Genomic DNA, 25,138 nt, shown 5'->3' with positions numbered 1-25,138 from the left:
CTTTCTCAGAGGTCAAAAGCCAGCACATGGCTCCTGTCAGCACCTAGAGAACATTAGCATTCTGTTCTGAATTAGCTTGTTTACACTTTCAGTCCATGGCGTCAGGACTGTAGTCAAAACACAGATAAGCTTTTAAATTTGACTTCCAAATTAATCTTCACCTTGCAGTCTCACCTGGGATACAACTAGTTCAGTTATAATCCACTGACCAGTGCCACACATGTTAACACATTATAAATGCATGACATTTCAATTAAAATGAGCTATAAAAACACCAAGCTTTATTACCACAAATATGATCAATTACATGTGTAAATAGACTATTATTGTATGACTAACATTACTATTTTTGCTGCATTGCCCCACAGTCCAATGTTCAGAGCTACAGTGATCCATAAGCATGCACTCGTGACAAGTTATTTCTCTCTTAGTTTGACTTCCTAAGGCCTAGACCAGAATGAGCACAGAGTAAATGTAATAAGGCCGGCAGATGAACAGATTACCATTTGTTCTGGAAACACTCATTGAGCTGAGGGTTAAACCAGGTTGATAATGCAGCAGTGTTTAAGGGGACCACTTTATTCCCCTCATCTTCTCAATTCAACATGAAAGCTGAAAATATTAACTTCTGGAATTAGTTAAAAACCCATATTTCTTTTTAATACATTCTACAATATGATCAATGGAAACTTACTAGAATGTTAAGATATTGTACAATACAGTATATAATAAAATACACAAATCTTAAACTGTGGTTTTATTTATATTCATTTCAGATATGATATACATTTAAAACATCTACATTTAATGAAACAATAGTTTTATGCGAGGCACAATCACATATGGAGTCATATTTCTAGACAAAAAAAAAACTACAAAAAAACAAGAACAGGGAACAGGAATGCATTTTGCAAGGTAATGTTGCCATGCATTTTGTGATGAGTTTCAGGCTCAAAAGAAAAATAAATATACTTTGGGAGTGTAAGTAGATCCCTTTCTAGCCAGGGCTTAATATTGGCACCAAACAATCAAAATAATGTTAGTATATAAACTCAATTTATCAAATGCCGATAAAAAGGGTTGTTCCACGAAATGAGTGCCTTTTGCGTACCTTCAATATCTGAAGTAGAAATAGTGCACCAATATTGCGTTTTAAAAGCCTGTTGTATTCAATAATGTCCCCTACAATATAGACTACATGGAGAATTCAGATGAACACAAAAAGACTTGCCCTAAGTGCCAAAATCCAGCATTTTGACAAGTCCCACTGTGAACCCTCTGACTGAGGAAGATTTTAAACCACCTAACCCCAAAATGTCAAGTTTTCACCATCATTAGTTTTAAAGGAAAAATAAAAAATAAAACTGTCCCTCATTTTAAGATCAACCCCCGTTACCTGAACTGAACTCTTTAATATGGTGAAACTAGTCCTTAAAAAAATATATTTAAAAAATCCAAAGAAACATTGGAAAATTAATAGTCAAATCAGTGTATAAGCATGTGAGCTGGTTCTACTCTTTTGGCCATTTCCTGGTGTTTTGTTGTGGAAAACAGAGTGGGTTAAGCAGAACACATCAACCCTGTTAACTATACAGGCTACAAATGTTAACTAATTTGTGAAGTTTGCATTCAATTGTCGCTCCCTGTTGCACACAACCTTCCATTCCCTGACACATGGGAATTTATGGAATATTTATGATGAAAATTGTCAACCCTGTTACGGTCAACCTTGTTACTTTATATGGCACTTAGTCATTTAAAATGTTTGTTTTTTTATACCTTAAGATAACTTGTTTTTCATTAAGTTGAACATATGTTCTTTATGACAAAATGTAAAAATTGGGTGAAACTAAGTTTTTGTCCCAACAAGTTACACATCTCAAAAGGCACCGAATTAGTGGAATGACCCAAAAACAACCTTTGTAGCAAATGATGCGTCATGTCACCTGATAACTCGTCAAAAGCGAACTAACGTCAACGATTAAAATGCTGACATTATAAATCAGCTGGCAAAAACAAAAAAAGTGTTTCTCATTTTAGGCTTCATTAAGGAAATGTTGTACCTTTCCCTTAGTTCTGCTCCCTCGTTGAGCTCCACTGAAAGCAGGACGGTGCAAAAGGAAAAGCATCTGGTTATGTGTTCCTCACCATGGGCATGGAATGGAATGAGGGCTCATGGCAAGCAAGGTGCAAATACAAGAAGCCCAAACCATAGTGGGTAAACCAGGCTTTCACATGTTATTTAGTTCCATTAGAGTCTGGTCCAGCATCTGGTGCATATCAAGGTTTTCCTCTTTAGCATGTGCCAGTTTCTCTGTTAGACACCAAATAAAACAAAATATTAAAATCCAAGCTACCATCACACAACATGCAAAATAAGTATATTGTACGGTTAGGTCTACATAATTAGCTAACAAAAGCAACACACCTTCAGTTTTAGAGAAAAACTAAAATGATGTGACTGTGCTGTGGCAGTAAACATGCAGGATTTTTGTAAAAAAAAAAAATTTTAATAGCATAGCCTTCCCCATGCTCTAAACATGGACAATTAACAATACTGTATATGTTGGTTGTATGTCAGAGTATACAGTAAATATACAGATTAGAGATAATCCCAGATTTATACATTTATACAGTACCAGTCAAAAGTTAACACCTACTCAATGGAGGGTTTTTCTTTTTACCATTTTCTACATTGTAGAATAATGAAGACATTAAAACTATTAAATAACACATGGAATCATGTAGTAACCAAAAAAAAAAGTAAAAAAATATCTAAATATATGTTATATTTGAGATTCTTCAAAGTAGCCATCCTTTGCCTTGACAGCTTTGCACACTCGGCATTCTGTCAACCAGTTTCATGAGATTGTCACGTGGAATCCATTTCAATTATCATGCGTGCCTTGTTAAAAAGTTCATTTGTGGAACTTCTTTCCTTAATGCATTTGAGCCAATCAGTTGTGTTGTGACAAGGTAGGGGTGGTATACAGAAGATGGTCTTAACAAATAGGGCTAAATCCATATTATGGCAAGAACCGCTCAAATAATCAAAAATAAACAGTCCATCATTACTTTAAGACCTGAAGGTCAGTCAATTGTGAAAATTAAGAACTTTTAAAAGTTATTGGACAGACTGGTGGAAATCGGTCCTCCAAATTGGAGATTTTTGGTTCCAACCACCGTGTCTTTGTAAGACGCAGAGTAGGTGAACGTAGGATCTCCGCATCTGTGGTTCCCACCGTGAAGCATGGAGGAGGAAGTGTTATGGTGTGGGGGTGCTTTGCTGGTGACACTGATTTATTTAGAATTCAATGCACACAACCATCATGGCTACCACAGCATTCTGCAGCGATATGCCATCCCATCTGGTTTGCACTTAGTGGAACTATGATTTGATTTTCAACAGGACAATTACCCAACAGAACTCCAGGCTGTGTAAGTGCTATTAGACCAAGAAGGAGATTGATGGAGTGCTGCATCAGATGACCTGGCGTCCACAGTCCCCCGACCTCAACCTAATTGAGATGGTTTGGGATGAGTTGGACCGCAGAGTGAAGGAAACGCAGCCAACAAGTGCTCAGCATATGTGGGAACTCCTTCAAGACTGTTGGAAAAGCATTCCTCATGAAGCTGGTTTAGAGAATGCAAAGAGTGTGCAAAGCTGTCAAGGTAAAGGGTGGCTACTTTGAAGAAAATAAAATATATTTTTGGTTACTACATGATTACATACATGTTATTTCATAGTTGAGTCTTCACTATTATTCTACAATGTAGAAAATACAAAAAATTAAAAACCCTTGAATGAGTAGGTGTCCAAACTTTTGACTGGTACTGTATGCTGCTAGCTTGTTACTCCAGCAGTAACACTTAACTCCAGAATTATTAGCATCACACACACACACTTGCAATACTGTACATAAATAAGCTCATTACTTAGATGAAACATTCACACTGTGTTTAGTCCTCATTCAAGGCCACTCTTAGTTCGTTAGAGAGAAGGCGGTTTTTCTCAAGTTGCTGGTAGAGGTGATCTTGGCAGTCGGAAAGCAGGTAGGAAAGAGAAAGAAGAGAGGAAATCAGTGCAGTACCAGACTAAGCTCAAGAGAAAGCTTCATGTGGGATCACGTCGCACCTGATTATACATTACCTCGGTTGAAAATTCTATAGTATAGAAGGTCTACTCTCCACAGAACAGTGGAGCAGTAACAGCAGAAGTGATGGGTAGAATGCCTCTGAACTTTGTGAATGGAAATTTGAACATTTATCTGGGGTGGATAATTGAGCAAACAAGTAATAAATTGCCAGACACTGTTTAGTGGGCTCTACGCACTGCCTAAATATACCTTCCAGAACCAGAAGGCATGTACGGATCCTGCTTAAAGTCTTACATGTGCATCTAAGGCAGTATAAAAGTTTAAATTCCAGCCTTGTATGGAGGACCACTACCTGGTGTCAGATTCAACTATAAAAGGATATTGCAAATTACAGACGTCATGTCATCAACATTGCCAATTCGAGCTTCTACTTTTAAAAATCTACCTTTCCAGAAACAAGTCTCATCGTTGCCGCTTGTTATAGATCCCCCTCAGCCCCCAACAGTGCACTGGACAAGATATATGAATTGATCGCCCCCCATCCATCTTCAGAGTTTGTACTGTTAGGTGACCTAAACCGGAATATGCTTAACACCGCGGCCATCCTACAATCTAAGCTAGATGCCCTCAATCTCACACGAATTATCAAGGAACCTACCAGGTACAACCCTAAATCCATAACCATGGGCACCCTCTTAGATATCATCCTGACCAACTTGTCCCCCCACCCCTGCTTCACCCAAATCCAGACAGCTGATGTTATGAAAGAACTGCAAAATCTGGATCCCTACAAATCAGCTGGGCTAGACAATCTGGACCCTCTCTAAAATTAAACTCCGAAATTGTTGCAACCCTATTACTAGCCTGTTCAACCTCTCGTATCGTCTGAAATCCCCAAAGATTGGAAAACTGCCACGGTCATCCCCCTTTTCAAAGGGGGTGACACTAGACCCAAACTGTTATAGACCTATAATCCATCCTGCCCTGCCTTTCTAAAGTCTTCAAAAACCAAGTTATCATTGGGTATTATTATTATTATTATTATCATTGGGTTTACTTGATAGCTACCTACACAAATAGCTAGCTAGAACAAAGTGTTAATAAGATATTCATTTAAAAAGGATTAAAAGCAATACAAATAAGTTATCCAGTTGTTGTTGACCAGACTTGTTTATACTGTATTATTGACTGTATGTTTGTTTTACTCCATGTGTAACTCTGTGTCGTTGTGTGTCGAACTGCTTTGCTTCATCTTGGCCAGGTCGCAGTTGTAAATGAGAACTTGTTCTCAACTTGCCTACCTGGTTAAGGTGAAATAAAATAAATAAATAAAAAGTTAAACAGATCACCGATATCCCACCATACCTTCTCCACTATGCAATCTGGTTTCCGAGCTGGTCATGGGTACACCTCAGCCACGCTCAAGGTCCTAAGCGATATCATAACCACCATTGATAAAAGACAATACTATGCAGCGGTCTTCATCGACCTGGCTTTCGACTGTCAATCACCGCATTCTTATCGGCAGACTCAATAGCCTTGGCTTCTCAAATGACTGCCTCGCCTGGTTCACCAACTACTTCTCAGATAAGAGCTCAATGTGTCAAATCGGAGGGCCTGTTGTCCGGACTTATGGCAGTCTATGGGGGTGCCACAGGGTGCAATTCTCGGGCTGAGTCTTTTCTCTGTGTGTATGTATGTATGTATGTATGTATGTATGTATGTATGTATGTATGTACAGTAGGGAGAACAAGTATTTGATAACCTGCAAAATCGGTAGTGTTTCCTACTTACAAAGCATGTAGAGGTCTGTAATTTTTATCATAGGTACACTTCAACTGTGAGAGACGGAATCTAAAACAAAAATCCAGAAAATTACATTGTATGCTTTTTAAGTAATTAATTAGCATTTTATTGCATGACATAAGTATTTGATGACCTACCAACCAGTAAGAATTGCAGCTCTCACAGACCTGTTAGTTTTTCTTTAAGAAGCCCTCCTGTTCTCCACTCATTACCTGTATTAACTGCACCTGTTTGAACTCGTTACCTGTATAAAAGACACCTGTCAACACACTCAAACCTTTCCACAATGGCCAAGACCAGAGAGCTGTGTAAGGACATCAGGGATAAAATTGTAAACCTGCACAAGGCTGGGATGGGCTACAGGACAATAGGCAAACAGCTTGGTGAGAAGGCAACAACTGTTGCGGTTTGTATTGAAACAAACCGTCAGGGGTTGCAAAGGCTGTCTTTTCTTTGGCCCTGGGGGTCAGAGGAATTTGCCAGTACCCTTTTGTCAGATCAAGGGTCGTAATGTACCGAGCATTACCAATTTTCTCCAGTAGTTCATCTACTCGGGGCATGGGGTAGGCATCAAACTTGGAGATTTCATTTACCTTCCGAAAGTCGTTACAGAACCGCAAAGACCCATCGGGCTTGGAGATCATCACAATTGGGCTAGACCACTCACTATGTGACTCTTCGATCAGTCCAGCTGTCAACATTTTCTCCGTCTCGGCTCTAATCGCGGCCTGTCGAGCCTCGGGTACCCGATATGGCCTCATACTCACTTTTCTCCCTGGTAGGGAAACGATATCATGAGCCATAACCTCAGTTCGGCCAGGTACCTCTGAAAACACATCTGTTTTTCTGGATCAGGGTCTTTACTTCCTGTACTTGTGCTGGGGACAGAGTGGGTGAAATATTTACTTCGGCTGTCTCCTGAGTGTGTGTGGGGTATGTGACCATTAGTGTTTCTCTCTCTCTCCATGCTTTTAACAGGTTTATGTGATAAATCTGTTCCTGGGGCCGTCGACCTGGCTGTCGGATCCGATAATTGACTTCTCCGATTCTCTCCAGTACTTCATATGGTCCTTTCCATGTGGCTAGTAGTTTACACTCTACCGTGGGGATCAGCACTAACACCTTATCTCCCGGTTGAAATTCCCTCAGGGTAGCCTGTCGGTTATAAGTGTGCCGCTGGTGCTCCTGTGCTTGTCTCATGTGCTCTCTGACGATGGGCATGACTGTGGCTATCCTGTCTTGCATTGCCGTGACGTGCTCTATGACACTAGTATACGGGGTGGATTGGTGCTCCCAGGTTTTCCGGGCGATGTCTAAGATTCCCCGGGGATGCCTCCCATATACCAGCTCAAAGGGAGAAAACCCCAGCGAGGCTTGAGGAACCTCTAATGGCAAACAGATACGGCAACATGCAATCCCAGTTTTTCCCATCCTTATCGATTACCTTCCTGAGCATTGACTTCAGGGTTCGGTTGAATCTCTCAACCCATCCGTCTGAGGATGGTAAACCGATGTCCTCAACTGTTTCACCTGCCACAGTTTACAAAGGTCCGCCATAAGGCGGGACATAAAGGGGGTCCCCTGGTCGGTAAGGATCTCCTTTGGAACCCCTACCCTGGTGAACAAGAGCACTAATTCCTTTGCAATATTTTTGGAAGCCATCGTCCGAAGGGGAATGGCTTCTGGGTAGCGAGTGGCATAATCTAGAATGACCAGAATGTATTGGTGCCCTCTGGCGGATTTGGGTAGTGGGCCCACTAAATCCATCGCTATCCTCTCAAATGGCGTTTCGATTATGGGGAGTGGCACTAACGGGCTTCTAACAGCTGGTCGGGGAGCTGTTAACTGGCACTCCGGGCACTCTCCACAATGCCGAGCCACTTCAGCTTGAATTCCTGGCCAGTAAAACCTCCTTACAATCCGGTCTCGGGTTTTATCGATACCAAGGTGTCCACCCAGAATGTGCCCATGAGCTAGATCCAGTACTGTTCTCCGGTACCGAGTGGGAACCAACAACTGTTCCACCACATCAACCCCTATTTTCGAGACTCTGTACACCAAACCCTTTTTCATGATGAAGTGGGGAAAACTATTAGGCATCATCCCAACATTTATGGGAGTACCATCTACGACCTGCACATCTGCTCTGGCTTGCTGCATCTTGCTTGATCTTTCAAGTACAGTGGTTACAACAGGACATGCATACCGTATATCATCTTCATTTTCACCGAGGTTACATTGCATTGGCTCTTCTTTAATAGGGCAGTAGGCTGCAATATGTCCCGGTTGATTACAATTGTAACAGATAATAGGGGTTCGGGGGGGAGACCCCCTCGACACCCAGTCCCGGTTTCCGTTTTTTTCCTTAGTGTCTCGGCCTGATTCTGATTCTTTCCTCATGGCCCCACGCTGCTCTCTTCCCCCTCTATATGTTGGGACAGCCTTACCCTTTCCGCTGGTTCGCCCAGGCCTGGGGAACAGGAATCTTTCCTCCTGTGCCTGCTCAGCTGCTCCTGCCGTACAATACCGTTCAACCAGGCCCACGAGATGGTCGGCGGAAAGTACCTCGTTCTGGCCAACCCATCGTCTCACTTCTTGGGGTAGACCTCGCTGAAACTGGTTGAGTACGATGTTCTCGACGATCTCGGCGGATGACTGGGTCTCTGGTCGCAACCATTTCCGTGCCAGGTGAATCAAGTCGAACATCTGTTCGTGGGGGTTGTCCCGGTCGGTAGGACCACTGGTGGAAGCGGTGTGCCCTCACGGTATCGGTCACTCCCAGTCTAGTCAAGATCTCTCCCTTTAGTTTATCGTAATCCTGTGCATCTTTCAACTCCAGGTCGAAATATGCTTTTTGAGCATCCCCTGCCAGGTATGGTGCCAGAAGCCCTGCCCATTCTTCTTTCGGCCACTTCTCCTTCTCTGCCGTCCTTTCGAAGGTGGTAAGATATGCTTCCACATCATCCTGTGCTGTCATTTTTTGAAGAAAATGATTGGCCCGCCTCTGGGTATTTGCAGCTGGTAATTGAGCCCCAATTTGGTCCGCTAGCCCCTTTAGGCCTTCTCTTAACTCCCGGGTGTTTCTCTCTTGCTCTTCTCTGAGCAGCTGGTTGGTGCAGTGCTGGACCTGTAACGTGTCCTGATACATTCGCATTGCATCCTGATGAGCTATTTGTTGAGCTCTAGTTGCCTCTTGTTGGGCGGCCACCGCTTGTAACAGGGCCTGTATGGCTCACTCCATACTAATTTTCCTGAGAAACTGTCCTAACCAAACAAAGCCACAAAAAAAACCTGACTCCCCTTTGGAGTGCTAACTGAACACTTTTTAAAATTTCTCTTCTACCTAACCAATGGTATGGTTAGTCCATGTCCGCATCCTCCACCACGTGTGGCAAACCTCTTCAAGGTTAGGAGCGTTTGTCACAAATTAAGTGGTAAACTGTCACCAAATCACCCAAGAATGAGAGTTCTTTCGAACAGGACAGTTTCAGAACACCTGTGTGTTTGTTTCTCCGTCCTGGTCCACCCAGGCCGTAGGCGAGGTCAAGGATAGCAGGGTTCGGTACACGAATCGGGTTCTCGGTAGGTCCAGGTCCAAACGCCAACAGGTAAGTCCAAAACAATCCAGCTCATACACGGTAAATCCAGCCAATCTCTATTGTCTCTTTCTCTATTGTTCATAGATCCTTCCAGCACTCTCTCTCTCTCTCTCTTCCTGGTTTTTATTGACCCTTTATCTGTGTGTCGGCTCCACCTTCTGAGGGTTCCCCTTGCTTCTGGGACTTGTAGTTTTGGGGGTCGGCCATTTTGTGATCTGTAGTTCTCACAGGGGTGGCCATTTTAGTGATCGGGCAGAGCCCGTTTATTAGTTCTGCTCTCACATATCTGCCATTTATCACTCGACCCCCTTCTTTGCCACAATACCTAGGTGTCTGGTTAGACTGTAAACTCTCCTTAAGCATCTCCAATCCAAAATTAAAATCTGCTTCCTATTTTGCAACAATGCATCCTTCACTCATGCCGCCAAACATACCCTCGCTAAACTGACTATCCTACCGATACTTGACTATGGTGATCTCATTTACAAAATAGCCCCCCAACACTCTACTCAGCAAACTAGATGTAGTCTATCACAGTGCCATCCGTTTTAGCACCAAAGCCCCATATACTACCCACCACTGCGACCTGTATGCTCTCGGTGGCTGGCACTCACTACATATCCGTTGCCAAACCCACTGGCTCCAGGTCATCTATAAGTCGTTGATAGGTAAAGCCCCGCCATCTCAGCTCACTGGTCACCATAGCAACACCCACCCGTAGCACACGGTCCAGCAGGTATATTGCACTGGTCATCCCCAAAGGCAACACTTCCTTTAGTCACCTTTCCTTCCAGTTCTCTGCTGCAAATGAATGGAATAAATTGCAAAAATCTCTGAAGCTGGAGTCTTATATCTCCTTCTCTAACTTTAAGCATCAGCTGTCAGAGCAGCTTACCAATCACTGTACACAGCCAATCTCTAAATAGCACACCTCAGCCCCATATTATTACTTACCCTCTTGCACCCCAGTATCTCTACTTGAATATCATCATCTGCACAATCATCACTCCAGTATTAATGCTAAATTGTAATGATTTTTCCTCTATGGCCTATTTATTGCCTACCTCCTTACATTTGCACACACTGTACATAGATTTTTCTATTGTGTTGACTTTAACGTTTGTTTATGTGCAACTCTGTTTGTCACACTGCTTTGCTTTATCTTGCCCAGGTCACAGTTGTAAATGAGAACTTGTTCTCAACTGGCCTACCTGGTTAAATAAAATAAATTATGATTTTCTGAGATATAAAAACAAGGAAAACTTGACTAACATCAAGGCATCCTAGTTTTATTAGAGAGCTTGAGATAGGAAGTTTCTATGTAAGCTGTTTTTATTTTACCACAACGATTGTTGGAAGAGTGACACGTTTAGCAACACACCAGCGCTCCTGGAGCCACAGCAGTCTAGAGCCACAATGCCCCACTGAGGAATATAGAAAACGTATAGCAACTACTCAACCACCTCAAAACACAAAAGGTTGGACCAAACTTCTCTGATCACATGAAGACCTTTCCGTAGAGTCATGAGAAGAGTCACTTGAATAAACCACTCAGTCATACAGATTTGGATTGACAAAGTCTGCATTTGCTCAGATGCCAAAGGGACACCGGACAAAAACCCACCTTCCAAAAGCAACCAGATGGTGCAGTTCACCCTCAACTGTGGTTATCACAGAACAAAAAGGAACTTCAAGGGGGCCTTTCTTCCATACAGAAGTAGACCTTGTTAGTAGTAGATGCAAGTGAGCTACACTTGAAAAGGTGCAGAAAAGAAACAAAGCACATTGACTGCATTGACAAACACAATGTAAGACCCAGTAGAAGGCTCACATTGAAATACAAAGAATTGTATTGCATTTCAATAGACACCTCGCATGCATTAAGGGTTGACAAAATATACTGAATATTTTGAAATTAAGACTTTAATTTTGTTGGTTGAACAATGTACATTTCAAATACTCACAAAAAAAATTAAGAGGATGTAAAAAGTAATACAATATGGTCAAAATGAAAGTCCAAATCAGTAAACAAAGAACCTCCATGCTGTATTCTGTTCATACAAAACAAGTCTCTAGGCTCATGCACTGTACGGCTAAAATGGTTACTGACTATCATGGCGAGAATGTCCTCACAACCACACGCAAGTTAGTGTGAGAGGAAACCACTGACTGAGCTTAAACACTTACCACATAATTGGCCCGTACTTACAGACAATATACAACCACCCTTAAGCCCATCCCTTGACTAATGACCTTAAGACTACCTTGTGTATAAAAAGGAAATAGCTGCTTTCTAACAGTAACCACTTTATTTTGTATGAACACAAAACAGCAGACAGATGGAGAACATCAGAGACAGAACAGAAGGGTGTGATGGCTGGACAATGGGTAGGTGAGGTGCAAGGAGGCGACAGAGGCACAAGCAGGCAGCACAGTTGAAGAATTACATGGAAGTCATGTCATTGAGGGCGTGGTCCAGCTCCTCGCTGATGGCCTTGTGCTTCAGTTTCTGGGCATACAACTCATCTATTGGGACGTGGACCAAGTGCACCAAAAAGGGAGGAGGAGGGGGCAGAAATGGAGGGGTGCGTGGGAAGGGGGGGGTGAAGGGTGTCCAAGTCATCAGCAAGACCCCAGAGGGAGGGGGAGAGAGATGGACAGAGTGGAAAAGGAAAACATGTTATACCAGAAGAGGATAGAACAGAAATCTGAATGAGGCCATGACAAATTCTTCAGCATCATCAAGAAATAGTGAATATATTACTGGAGCTGGCCCTTGAACATCTCATGTCAGAGATTCCATTACCATATGGCTGCTTCCTCAGCCCTACTAATTACTATTACAGCCTCATGAGACATTCTTTAATCAACAGATGGATGATTAACAGGAATCAGCAGCAGTAGGGCAGCATTTCCCTTACTGTGACTAATAGCCCGTTCTCATTGAGCAGATGCAATGCAACTTCATTGTTGCAGATACAGGCAAAAGCAACCCAATCTATGAACAATCTTAAATATAGAGTGACAAGGAAGACCTGTCAAATGTCCAACTACCAATGTAATTGCCACTCAGCTGTAACCCAAAAGTAGATGGACTCAATAAGGGGTACGTGATGCTCAAAAGACACAGATAATAACAGAAATGAGAGGTAGCAAAGATTAGATTGCAAAAAAAGGGAAGAGGATTTCCTCCTCTAGAAGAGATTTGAAAAGTAGACACTCACCGAATGGCCATGAATGAGACCAACTGACACTATATAATGTAGACCTACTCCAAACAGATCAAAGTACAGTTTTGAAATTAACTGCAAAAACGTAATACCTTCCAAGTCGTCAATGGTCTTCTCAAGCTTGGTTACTGATCTCTCAGCGAACTCAGCACGTGTCTCAGCCTGTGGTAGACAGACAGGTTCTTAAGAATCAGAATCTTTAAAGTTCACACGGTGAGTGATACCTTGATAGTTTAGGCCTACAGCACCTACAGCACTGAAATAGCCTGGCCTCTGGCCAAAGTCTGTAGATAAGGGGGGGGGGGGGGGGGGGGTTGTGAAACTTGCCTCCTTCAGCTTGTCGGTGAGGACCTTCATCTCCTCCTCATACTTGTCCTCCTTATGTGAGTACTGTGGACCAAAAGAGTCATGCATTTACCCACAGATAACTGCTACGCCCCCACCAGTCTACAGAGACAGATACAAAGTCTAAAAACACTCACTTTACATGTTAAATAAAACAAAGACTTTACATCTAATGACAATTTATCATAATACAGTTCTACCATGATACAATAGGTTTATATTCAAATGACAGAAAGAAATACTGGAAGGTCCATTTGCCTTACATCTGCAGAAAGTATAAAGTTCGACTAATCTTAGACCAAGGCAATTTGTATGCCAGATACTGTATCCATTGAACAAAGTGTTGCTGTAAATGGTTCTTTAGGTTCCTTCCATCCATTAATTCTCCAGCATGGCTCTGGAGAAGCTGGTATGGACAGCATGCCTGAACACAGCAGCAGACTACCTACCTTCTCAGACTGGGCCTCCAGTGACTTCAGGTTGTTGGTCACAGTTTTCAACTCTTCTTCAAGCTCAGAGCATTTGCTGGTGTTAGAAGGGAGAAGGTGCAGGGGGTCCAGAGAAAAGTGTGCCGAAATGTAGGGGGATATTGAGACACCAATGAGAAATGGAAGCAGGAAGGAAAGAGGGAGAGCAGGAAAGAGGAGACAAAACAAAATGAATACGAACTAGCGGAACTACAGGAAGGAGACCAAAGTACCTCAACACAGCAGGAACGTGACAATATTAACAGAGGTGGAGAGTAGACTACAAAGAAACTTTCAGAAATGCCTTTTAGCATGCAGATTTGGTCAGATTAAGACTACTGGCTAGTACTGCATGTGAAAGGTGTTATTCTTGCACAATCCCTGCCAGGTTAGAGGTGTAAAAGGTTCTAGTTTTAGGATATCCCGAGCGTAAGCCCAAACAAAGGAAAATAAAGCAGAGCCAGGTGCAAAGAGGAAAGAGGCGTCATTCAGCAGAGTGAATGAACGTGACAAGAGGAAGTAGTACAAAAGTCTATAAAGATAGGTCTAACAGAATACATTGTTAGTCTGCAGTACCTTTGCTTCGGAAGCTGTAAGTGATTTTAAGCTTTGTTCCAAAACTCTTAGCTCGTCCTCCGATCTTCGAATCCGTCTGTTAGTGGATGTGGCGAACGAAACGGCCATTCAAAACATGGAACACATGCAAATGAATAGTACATGCAACAACGAGCGTGAGCAACATGTTGAAAATAAACACTACATTTTGAGCCAGGCGTGGTGTTAAAGTAGAATGTTAAATAACTCCAGCCATGCATGTTAATTAAGTGCAGCGTTACTGTTAGGGGCATTAGATCTTACCCTTCTGAAAGTTCAGCGCGCTCCTCTGTACGCTCCAGATCACTCTCAATGATGACCAGCTTACGGGCAACCTTTAGGCACAGAACACCAAGGAGTTACACTCTATACACAAAAAGTCTGTGTATATACACACACACACACAATACATGTGTACTGTACATATACCCTATATGAATTGAAGTATGTCAGGGTAGAGATGACTAAATCACCATGTTTGCTTTACAAAGTGGACTCAATCATACGTGTGTGTGCCATTATGTTATTGTAGGTTAAAGGAAGGGTGTGGGGAGGCTGGGCTGCAGAGACAGCTGGACAGCAGCCAACAACTGCAGCAGCTGAGAGACTCGCCTCCTCGTATTTGCGGTCAGCCTCCTCGGCGATGTGCTTGGCCTCCTTCAGCTGGATCTCCTGCAGCTCCATCTTCTCCTCATCCTTGGAGGCTCTGTTCTCAATGACCTTCATGCCTCTGAGCAGGGAAGGGAGAGACAGGCAGTAGACATTAGAAAGAGTCCCATCCCTAGGCTCATAGCAGCACTGCGCAGTAACTCAATGACTCAGATCAATAGTTTGAGTCCAAGACTAAACTTGGGTGGGCAGTGTACGCCCAGTGCACATCCAGACTGGCTGGCTGCTTGTGAATCTTTAATATGCCCTTTCAATGTCAAGGCCTGGCCTGACAGCTTTCTTATGGGACTGATGGGGAAAATACTGCACTGCTGTAGCACTGGGGATGACAGGGCAGGCCTAGCCCACACAGGGTCTGACCTACAGTCTCAATAGAGTTCAGGCACTGGGCTGTGCAGCACAGAGGGGCTGTTTATACACCAAACAAAGGAATGGAAACAGAGCCTCGCGTCACGGCCCATTTATTCAGGACCTCAGTCTCGACAAACAGCATGTGTTTGTTGAAATTGGTCAGTGGCACCGCCAGTCATGACTTAGGCTAAAGCTGCCCTTAGTCTAAAGGCCCTAACAACTCCAAATACAGTAAGGAGCAAGGGAAACAGTCTACTCTACAGTCTAACTCCCTGCCCTCAATAAGTGCACACCTCTCAGACTCATCAGCCGCCTTCTCAGCCTCCTCCAGCTTGGTCAGGGCAGTTGTCAGACGCTCCTGAGCACGATCCAACTCCTCCTCAACCAGCTGGATACGTCTGTTAAGGGAAGCGACATCAGCCTCAGCCTAGGAGAGAAGAACTTGTCAAAACCTGCATCTTGGGGCAAAATGTATTAAGACACAAACATACATACACAGTACTCTCAAGGACACACAAACAAATATCAACATCAATAACACTGGTGACTTTTCCACTAGTGTCTTGTGCGTTTTATAAGTGAGAGGTCTGGGTAATTACTATTTAAGTGGTGCTTTCTGCATCCGTCAACCTAACGGCAGTGGCATCTGTTGGGGAGAGAAGAGGGCCTTCCCAGGAGGATTCCCCAGTGCTGTGCTACACTTCATACACTGTTTGTAATGAGAACAATGCTCCTGGCTGGCACAGGCTGAATACCTAGCCTCATTATGAGACCCCAGAGGGGACATTAACAAGGAGCCTGCTGCAGTCATTGTGTGCCACAGAGGTTTACACTGCCAAAGGCCACACACACACCACTGAAGGAGTCCCCAGTGGACCAAAATTGAAGATTCGATTAAGTTCAGCTTTCATGTCACAAAATGGCTACTCTATCTTTGTTATTTGACTGGTGACCTGTTGTGGTGTGACTTACTACCAAGTTTTCCCCCTTAATGTTCTAATTATCTTACCTTCAGTACTATTAAGTTATGTAACCATCACACTATTTTATTTTTTTTACAAGACATTTGATACAGAGGAAGTGAAATTCAGCTACAATGCTACAGGTATGCTTTTATATGTGGTAATAAAACGGAACATTTGATAGCAGAAACAATGGCTAGGGACAGCCGCTCCTCTATTCTTTTTTTGTTTCTATACGCACTAAAAAGGCTACTTATTTTAAATCTTAAAAACACTTTTTGTATGGAAACCAAAAGACAACTATATCTGACCTTGGTTTATGAGTATGTGCAGTGGCATTACCCAGTCTTTACACCTGATTAACCACTCAGAGGCCTGATCACATACCAAGACTTGTAAGAGTGGTGTGCAGGATCAAAGTCCATTTCATGTTGCAAATGGAGATGTAGAAACTAGCCAGTGAAATTAAGATAAATATCAGTTCATCTAGTGGCTTTTCAAACCCCACCCCAAAGCCACAAGTGTTTCCTTTAAATAAACTACCAATAACCTAGTCATATAAGTGACCATGTTGATGCGGGCAATTAACCTTCCAAATGACAAATGCATTATAGGCTGCATTTCCTGTTTCTATAGGCCAGAGTCTGGCCCCCTGTTCTTTAGAACATGTCACAACTCTTTGTCCTTATAACAGAAACCTTGTTTCAAACATAACTGACAGTATTAACAACAGTCTGTTATTGGTGTTCCTCAGCTCTGTTGCAGCATTTATTTTGAAGTTCCTTCCTGCTTAATTAAGTGAAAGAGTTTCAAAAAGAGTTGAGTAAACTTTGTGCTGCAATTGTGTCAAAGAGAATAATTTACTAAAATGTAATCTTTAGGTAACAATATATACTAAAGTGTGTGCAATAAGTAGCCTAGCATAGGAAATGAAAATATTGGGGGTGATGCAGTGCCATGAAACAATGTAGGCCTAACAATGCTGCAAGAACTGCTTGTGGCAACAGTTACATCCTGTCCATCAATTAAGATACAAATATTCACGGGGTACAAAATAAGCATGATTACAAAGTATAATTTAAATCCATCAAAAGGTATGAAGTCCTCTACCGCCACAGTTGAACACTATTTATACTTGAGGAAATCATCCAATTGGTCTCAAACGCGTAATCTGTCAAGAGTTGGCATATTGCCAGCAATGAGCATGACACATTTAGTTTGTTAGCTACCAAACACCACAACGGGATGTCGGAGAAATTCCGCTATGTCAGTGTGCTGCGTGCATCACCATGCATTTGTACAGCCTGTGCAACTCCATCGGACATTAAACATTGCAAAATTTATATATCATTGTTGCACTTGATACATATTTTGAAGCAATTTTACAGCTTTGCAGTTATTTTATGACATGCTTACTGATTCTCTGGCTTTCCTCTCCAAACCCAATTCTCTCTGTAGTCTTTCAGTTCTTTCTTCGGCACCGTCAGCCTGCTGTTGCAAGGTTTTTATTTTCCGTTTAACCGCTTCCAATGATGTTATACCTGCCATTATGTCAACTTGCTAAGAAAACTACGTTTTTAAGACTTTCCTCGGAATGGACATTGAGCACAACGACGCCCTGAAATGTACGAGGATGGCTGCCCGCGATACTCGAATCGTCTGTGAGGACGCACACAGCAATAACTGAACATTACACCGGAAGTAACCATATTTTCATAGCCAAGTCCAAGGCTACAACAAACGAAAATATATTGACACGTATACAAACAAATATTGATGTCGTTGTTTTCGTAATATAATATTGGTTAAACAACATTTGGTCACAATAAAAAGTGTATATGTGGTAGACATACAGTAATGATAAGGGCACGCCTTATTATTATAAGCGTTCCTCAGGTAGGCTACCGTGCACTGGCATATAGCACCATCTGCTGCTATTATCTACAAAGTACACATGGGACTGAAAAGATTTTCAGACTGTAGTTCCTAAATAGCCCCAAGAGGAGGCCCTCTATATGCATTTGTAGAATCTTACTCAAGGAGTTCAACAAGTGGTTTCTTTCCTGATCTATTTTCCTTAATTTGCAGTGATATGAAAACATAAGAAAGATGAAGCACAATGGCGAATGTCTTCCATTAATTGGCTTTCACCAATTTTTCAACTATATTATATTGGGGCGAAAGGTAGCCTAGTGGTCAGAGCGTTGGACTAGATCGACATCTGTCGTTCTGCCCCTGAACAAGGCAGTTCCTAGGGCGTAATTGAAAATAAGATTTCCATCAACGTAGATAATGGAAAGGAGATGCGCATAGGAAGTTCCTTCAGTCGACTGAGATGTAGGCTACCCTATGGACACTTTCAATAAATGAAAATCAGTTGTCAACGTTTCATTTGATAACCTCTTCATTTGTTGATTATTGCTGTTTTTTGTTGTTGTTAATCTTTACTTATGATTATCATGCCATACAACTCCAGCCTATGCATTTTATCATTTTCTTCTGCTCCTGGATGCAGCTCCTTGTGTCACGCATGAATCTACATGCACACATATTCGGCATAGTTTCCCATTTTATGTAGTATTTACCTAATTAAAAATGTCGATGCATGAAGCCAAATTACACTCTCGGTAGCCTATGGGTTTAACTAAACTGACCTGAAAACATTAATTATAGGAACAAAAAATGACATGTTCAGAGGAAAATCGAATTTACTGTAGTCTGTTGCAAGAACAGCCCAAAGAAGTCATTTCAGTCTAACTTGACCATTGACCATATAAAGCAGTGAGCTATATTTATCCCTGCGCTGCTCTGTGTTCGCTCTCTGCTTGGAAACGGCACATTTAACTAATTCAGTTTCCACTCATAAATGTCCCCTCTTAAGGAGCTGTAGAGGAGAACTTGATTTACTGTCTTACATTGATGTAGCATATAGCATGGGGGTATCATATGTAGGCCATCTCAAATGTGGAGACATTCAAACACAAGAAAACTGAAACACTTTTGTTTTTAAAGTTGATATGACTTAGGTGACTTGTGATCGTTGACAGACAAACAAACAGACATCAACAAAATATATAAAATGACAGTTCAACAATATCTGGCACTATATCATGATCGTTTATGTGATTAAAATATTATGCATATAGCATAATAGGTTACTTTCCAGTTGGCCCATAGACATATAGGGCTGGACATTACCTACATTTGGTAATCTAAGAATGGACTTTAAACAAAATAATGAGACAGAATAAAGGCCTCTCACGTTACACTGTCATTTTACAAGTTTTACAATTTGATCTGTGAGACAGAAAAGACGTGGGAAGCAGTGTGCAGGAATTGTGATTTTGTGCCCTTTACTTACATCAGTGGCTTTCTTCTCAGCCAGCTCAAGTTTCTCCTGTGCATCCTTAAGGGACTCAGAGTACTTGTCCAACTCATCCTCTGTTCCCTTCAGCTTCTTCTGCAGAGCTACCACGTCATCCTCGAGCTGAGGTGTGTTTTAGTGCGGATAGTTTCACAGGGGTAATCAGCGTGAAACAGAGGGCGTGAGCGCACACAAGGCACAAGAGCGCAGACGGACAGCGAAAGGGAGAGAGAATAGAGAAGTTAGGGAAAATCATGCGAGCCACACAAAATACCTTGGTGGCCACCTCCTCGGCGCTCAGCAATTTTTCCTCGGCGGCTTGGAATTCATCAAGCACTTTATCTCTCTCATCTTCGGTGATCCGCAATTTCTTTTCCAACTCACTTATTTCATCCTCTAACTACACATGTACAAAGGACAACATTTTATTTAGTTGAATAGAGCATCTGAAACAAGTAATAATCATATTGCAATTATTCTGAATGTATAGGCTACATGTTTCTCAATAGCCTATCCATATTCCCCACAACAACAATATTCACCATTACAGTAATGTTTCTATTATTCCCATTTATAATTTCCCTACAGTTATTTTTTTATTCACGATTTTGTTGTAGAATGTATAAGGCTACAGTAATACAACTCCATCCACCCATCAATAAGTGAAATAGACAATTGATTCCAATAATTCATACCCACGTCACGAATTAGCCTACCAGTTGTGAAAAATTATTGGTATATATACTCCTCAGATCTTCGGATCATTCAAAATACTCCTTATTTTGAATGATCCGTAAAAGTGATACATCCACATTGTAGAGGTGGTCCATAATAAGAGACAGCGGCGCACAGAGCCACCGGTATTCGGGTGCTTTTTCTAGGATCATTTCGATTTTCTAAATAAAATGCCGACCTGTTTGCTCTTGTCCTCTGCTGCCTTCTTGTCTCCCTCGGCTCCCTCAGCTCTGTCCAAAGCATTCTCCTTGTCGAGTTTAAGCATCTGCATCTTCTTCTTGATGGCATCCATGGCTGCTTATTTTGTTGCTTGGCTCCACCAAATGTTCCAAAAGAGAGCCGAGGAAGGAGACTGAGCGTCTGTGCCTTACTGAACCTTGGTGGGAGTGCAAGCTCTTTCGGACTGTGCCCTGTCAAATAAGTACTTTCAAGGGGGGTGGGGGTGGGGGTGGGGGGTGGGGGGGGGGACTGAATTCCTTTGGACATCCAATACTTTTTTGGAGACGGCATCTCGGGGGTGCCTTCCCCTTGCCGTATCTTTTTTTTATGGATCTGCTCCGGTGATTCGCTGCTCTCAGACATTTGACCATTGATATGACTATATAAGGATTTGATGGGGAGGAAAGCACAGCCCCCTCAAAACGTAGGTTCAGTTTTCTAAAGTGCTGCTGTTTGGGCAGGACACAATCCCGAGAAGATGGAGAGAAACTGTGAGAAAAATGTGCATTTACCCTTATGGAGTTGACACATTATTATACAGTTGCATCAGTGTCTTTTAGAAACTGCTTAGAAACAGCATGTTAGCTGTGGACCATACAGTACAGTATGTAAAATGTATTGAGATTTGTCCATTCTGAGCTGATTTCAAATCTTGTTTAATGTTTGTTTTTTTGTCCTTTTGTCCCAGGATACTGGACCATATACAACCGTGGCAGTGCCCAGTGCTACTCATGGAGCTGTCTGCAGGGCTTACATCAGCTTCTTTCCATCAGCATTTGTGTTGATATTGTCCTACTGTGAGGTGTTGTATTAGCTCAGGTCAAGTGTACAGTCAGTGAAGAGGTACTGCTGGTGAAAAACTCAGGTCAACCAGCCCCTCGAGGCATTGTTCACAATCTGAGAAGAGCCAGATAATATTTCAAGTAGCCTCCCTGCTAACTCTTTAAGCCAGACAGACTCCATGGGATACCCAAGTGAGATGGTATTTCAACAGCCCACCTGCTCCCTTTGACAGTCTACAGTAGCTGTGTAGTTCTCATGTTAGAGAACTGTCACTGCTGTTTAGACTGTTCAAGATGGACATATGAATAGTAATCATAAAAAACTATCTACAGGGAAAGGCTTACTGTGGGCTCCCGAGTAGCACGGGAGTCTAATGCACTGCATCTCAGTGCTAGTGGTGTTATTACAGACCCTGGTTTGATTCCAGGTTGTATCACAGCCGGCTGTGATTGGGAGTCCCATAGAGCGGCACATAATCACCCCAGCGTCGTTAGGGTTTGGCTGGGGTAGGCCGTCATTGTAAATAAGAGTTTGTTCTTAACTGACTTGCCTAGTTAAATTAAAACTTTAAATGCCCCTATAGTACATGACAGGTTTCTTTTAGCAAATGTTTAAGTTGGGAAATTAGAAAAATATGAATAATTAAATTAATTGATCTGTTTGACAATCCCTCATATTATCCACAGCATTGAAGGCTAACCATAACTGAACAGATACAAATTTGCCATAGCCCAGTGGCTACTTTTGATCAAAAGTAGAGCCATTTGTGAAGCACCCGAACAGTCAAAGTTGATATTGGGAAAACAAAATCGAAGTCCATTAAGTAGGTCTAATCACTAATTGTGATTAGTGTGCAAATGTACTGTATTTCTTATCATAATGTACAAAGCCAGACAGAAAGCTTAAAGAAGCATAGGCCTTTCTTGAGTCTCTCTTTTTCCTCACCAATATTCTTCTGAGGATATATTTAAGATTGTCTTCTCCTTCCATCACCTGCCTAGGTTTGTAAAGTTCAACTACGTCACTACGCCAATTGTTCAGGCCAAACCCTATGAGATAAACCTCTAGATTAATCCAAGCTTTTTATCGTATTCTGTTCACTTTGGATTTTGGCTGGAAATTGTTATCACAGCAAATGAAATAGGTTGATTGCCATTCATATATGGTTTTATTGGAGAAGTTAGAGATAGTAATACTGGGCTTAAGTCCCACAATAACAGAGTGTAGTATAGTGGATGGTGCCTACCATTTGTGGAGCAAATCTTGACAATCTTGTATTTCCAGACTCATTGTTCTAAGAGTAATCATGAGTAAGCACAGTCTCCAGACAGACTGACAGTGTAGTTAGTCAGTGTGGTCAATGTGCCATGGACTTTGAGTGACAGGTAGTATTAAGATGTTCTGATGATCCTGCAGGGCTAAGTCAGACCATGCTGTACCAGAGAGCTCCTTGTATAATAATAATTGGCAGAGAACATAATAGCTCCACATTTGTCTCTAACTGCTTTTTTTTCACACTGACTCAGAATAGTGATCTTTAAGACATATGGTTCAGAGGTCACGGTTCAGTTGAACGTTCGTCCTTTAAACTTTTCATCACGCTGTGAATATGCCATGAAGGTTTGTTTTCATTAATATAACTCCCGCTCAGAGATACAGTATACACTACAGCTGCAATATATGCAACATTGATCTCAATTCTTACCCGACGTTGCAAGACTGTCAGAACAAAGTTATGTCTACTTGTACTGTGCACATTTATTTTAATATTGCATTCCAAATAGTGACAGACTGCAGATCTTATCATCACAGCAGGACTATGAGATAATAGCAACACAATTATTGACAGTCAAGTTGTATTGTGTCTGCACGGCCTCCATGTCCTTTAGTAATGTATTCTGAGCTCGATCTTCGGTGCCCATTATTGTCCTTATAGTATGAAGGAGTGTTTGTGGTGGCATGCTAGATTTGCAATGGCATTGCTTTGATGAAAATCGTCACAAACTATTTTTTTTGAGTTTAGACACTATTGTTTTTAGAGGTAATCCTTCTTTGATTAAAGGTGAGAAGTATATCACTCCTAGAATGACCAGTGTATGAAAATGTTACGTTGTAAATTCAGAAAACAACAAATGTTTCCCCTATTATCAAATCCACACGTGAATATGATTTAAAGTGCGAGTTGCAGAACATAGAGAGTAGTCAGATTTTAGTTGGACTTAGTGTATCAACTATGTCTCAGTCCTGGTAGCTTTTTACAGCTGCAGAACCCTACTTTTCTGTTTCCCTACCATTGAAGTCAAGCTAAAAAAAATCTAAAGTGGTATAATTATGCGTTTGCTTGGAATCCAAGAATTAAAATAACTCTTGATAATTACATACCTCTGTAACTCAAAGCTTTTGCTAACTTTTTTAGAGGGATCTGAACATCTTTAGAAGATTAAGGTGTTTATGTAGGCTAAATGCAAGGTGTCTTGAATCCTTACTGCATGGGCAGCAGGTAGCCTGGCAGGTGGGAGCGTTGGGCCAGTAACCAAAAGGTTGTTGGATCAAATCCCTGAGCTGATAAGGTACAAATCTGCCATTCTGCCCCTGAGCAAGGCAATTAACCAACTGTTCCCTGGGTGCTGATGTTGATTAAGGCTGCTCCTGGCACCTCTCTGATTCAGAGGGGTTGGGTTAAATGCAGAAGATGCATTCAGTTGTACATCTGACTAGGTTTCTCCCTTTCACTATAAATAATGAACATTCTTAGAGTGCATCGGGTTAACTAACTGTTTCATGGTCATTTACCACCACTGGCTCCCATCATTTCATCCTCTGGCAAACTAAGGTTGTGTTACTTCTATTATGTGAGAGAGTTGACTCTTGGCTTTTTCTGAGCCCAAAACAACAGCGTGCCTGGAATACATGGAGATCAGCTGGGGATCCTCACGCTTTACCAGTGCTTTAGGGTGTCCGACAGCTGCAATACTCCAGCCAAGTTATACCTGATGAAGAACTAATTTCTTTTGGCTTACAGTATGTTGTGTATGGCAACAGCTAAGAGAAATCAGACAAGACATGAGTAGCCTATGACTGACAGGTTGAATTATGAGAATAACATTGTTTGACTTGTACCACAGCCAAGCCGGTTCAAGCTTTGCTAATGAAGATGATAGCGAGGGTCTATCAGGTCTGCTGATCTCGTACAGTAACGGCCCCCTGTGTGTATGGAATGTCCGGTTACCCTCCTTGGCTGCATAGGGAGGAGCTGACCTGCACTGGACTGTTGTGTATGATTGTTTATTTAAGTCAGAGATCCCATGGGAGAGAATGGGAATGAAAATGCTCTTGAGTTGCACGTGCCATTCACTCAGCCTCAGAGCCTCACACTAAATGGACTCGAAACTTCTCAGTGTGTTGGATTGACACCTCTGCTTGGAAAGTAAATAATATACTGTAGATACAGTACATTAAGTAACATATCTCACCAAACTTTATACAGCATAGGAACACATTTGAATGAAATCATGAGCCTGCCAAATTCCTGTCAAACCTGCAAACATTTTCTCTTGTCGTGTTTCCGGCAGTCTACATCTGGGGAGAAGTCCTCTGAGCCAGGTTTGAAAATACTGTACCAGTCAGAGCCAGTAGCTGAAAAGGCCTTAGGCAAGACTTCATAAGTACAGCGCTACCTAGGAATCTTACATATGCTATCAGTGGTAGTGTGCTCTCTCTTGTCTGGACAAAATCACATCTACCATTTAACGCACAAAACAGCGGTGCGAACCCAAGCCATGTTGACTTCAGTCAGTCAGTCAATAGGGTTAATGAGAGTATACTGCATTTGGTTTAGAACCTAATACTCAGACAGTCTCTCTGAGGAGTGCAGTGTTGGAAGGCTCTTTGTAAAATAGTATGTGAGGATTCTGCAG

General features: G+C 42.0%; 1 protein-coding gene across 17 annotated transcripts; it reads right to left on the bottom strand.

The window, feature by feature from the left end:
• Positions 1–638: 638 nt before the first annotated feature.
• On the bottom strand, positions 639–20,628 carry LOC110520934 (tropomyosin alpha-1 chain). Of its 17 annotated transcripts, none has more exons than XM_036975537.1 (10): positions 20,398–20,628; positions 19,759–19,884; positions 19,482–19,607; positions 15,452–15,585; positions 14,751–14,868; positions 14,403–14,473; positions 13,527–13,602; positions 13,060–13,122; positions 12,825–12,894; positions 639–2,314 (listed from the first exon to the last, which is right to left on the bottom strand). In XM_036975537.1, exons 1-10 carry the CDS (start codon positions 20,509–20,511, stop codon positions 2,232–2,234), a joined length of 981 nt encoding a protein of 326 aa, XP_036831432.1. In that variant the 5' UTR covers positions 20,512–20,628; the 3' UTR covers positions 639–2,231. The 17 variants fall into 17 exon arrangements, with proteins under 17 accessions (XP_036831432.1, XP_036831402.1, XP_036831410.1 ...); XM_036975507.1 differs by lacking the exons at positions 13,527–13,602; positions 19,482–19,607 and adding exons at positions 3,937–4,034; positions 14,121–14,196; XM_036975515.1 differs by lacking the exon at positions 19,759–19,884 and adding an exon at positions 3,937–4,034 and having other exon boundaries at positions 20,398–20,625.
• Between the last annotated feature and the right edge of the window lie 4,510 nt (positions 20,629–25,138).

The sequence above is a fragment of the Oncorhynchus mykiss genome, chromosome 1 (assembly GCF_013265735.2).
Source record: "Oncorhynchus mykiss isolate Arlee chromosome 1, USDA_OmykA_1.1, whole genome shotgun sequence".
Taxonomy (NCBI): Eukaryota; Metazoa; Chordata; class Actinopteri; order Salmoniformes; family Salmonidae; genus Oncorhynchus; species Oncorhynchus mykiss.
The sequence above is the reverse complement of the archived record's forward strand: the minus strand, read 5'-3'. Positions and strand labels throughout refer to the sequence as shown.

Coding starts and splice junctions, on each gene's coding strand:
- LOC110520934 (XM_036975537.1), bottom strand. CDS start 20,511: ATGGATGCCATCAAGAAGAAGATGCAGATGCTTAAACTCGACAAGGAG. Junction 19,885..20,397: donor CAGAGGACAAGAGCAAACAG/GTCGGCATTTTA, acceptor GTACATGTGTAG/TTAGAGGATGAAATAAGTGA. Junction 2,315..12,824: donor GACCATTGACGACTTGGAAG/GTATTACGTTTT, acceptor GGTGTCTAACAG/AGAAACTGGCACATGCTAAA.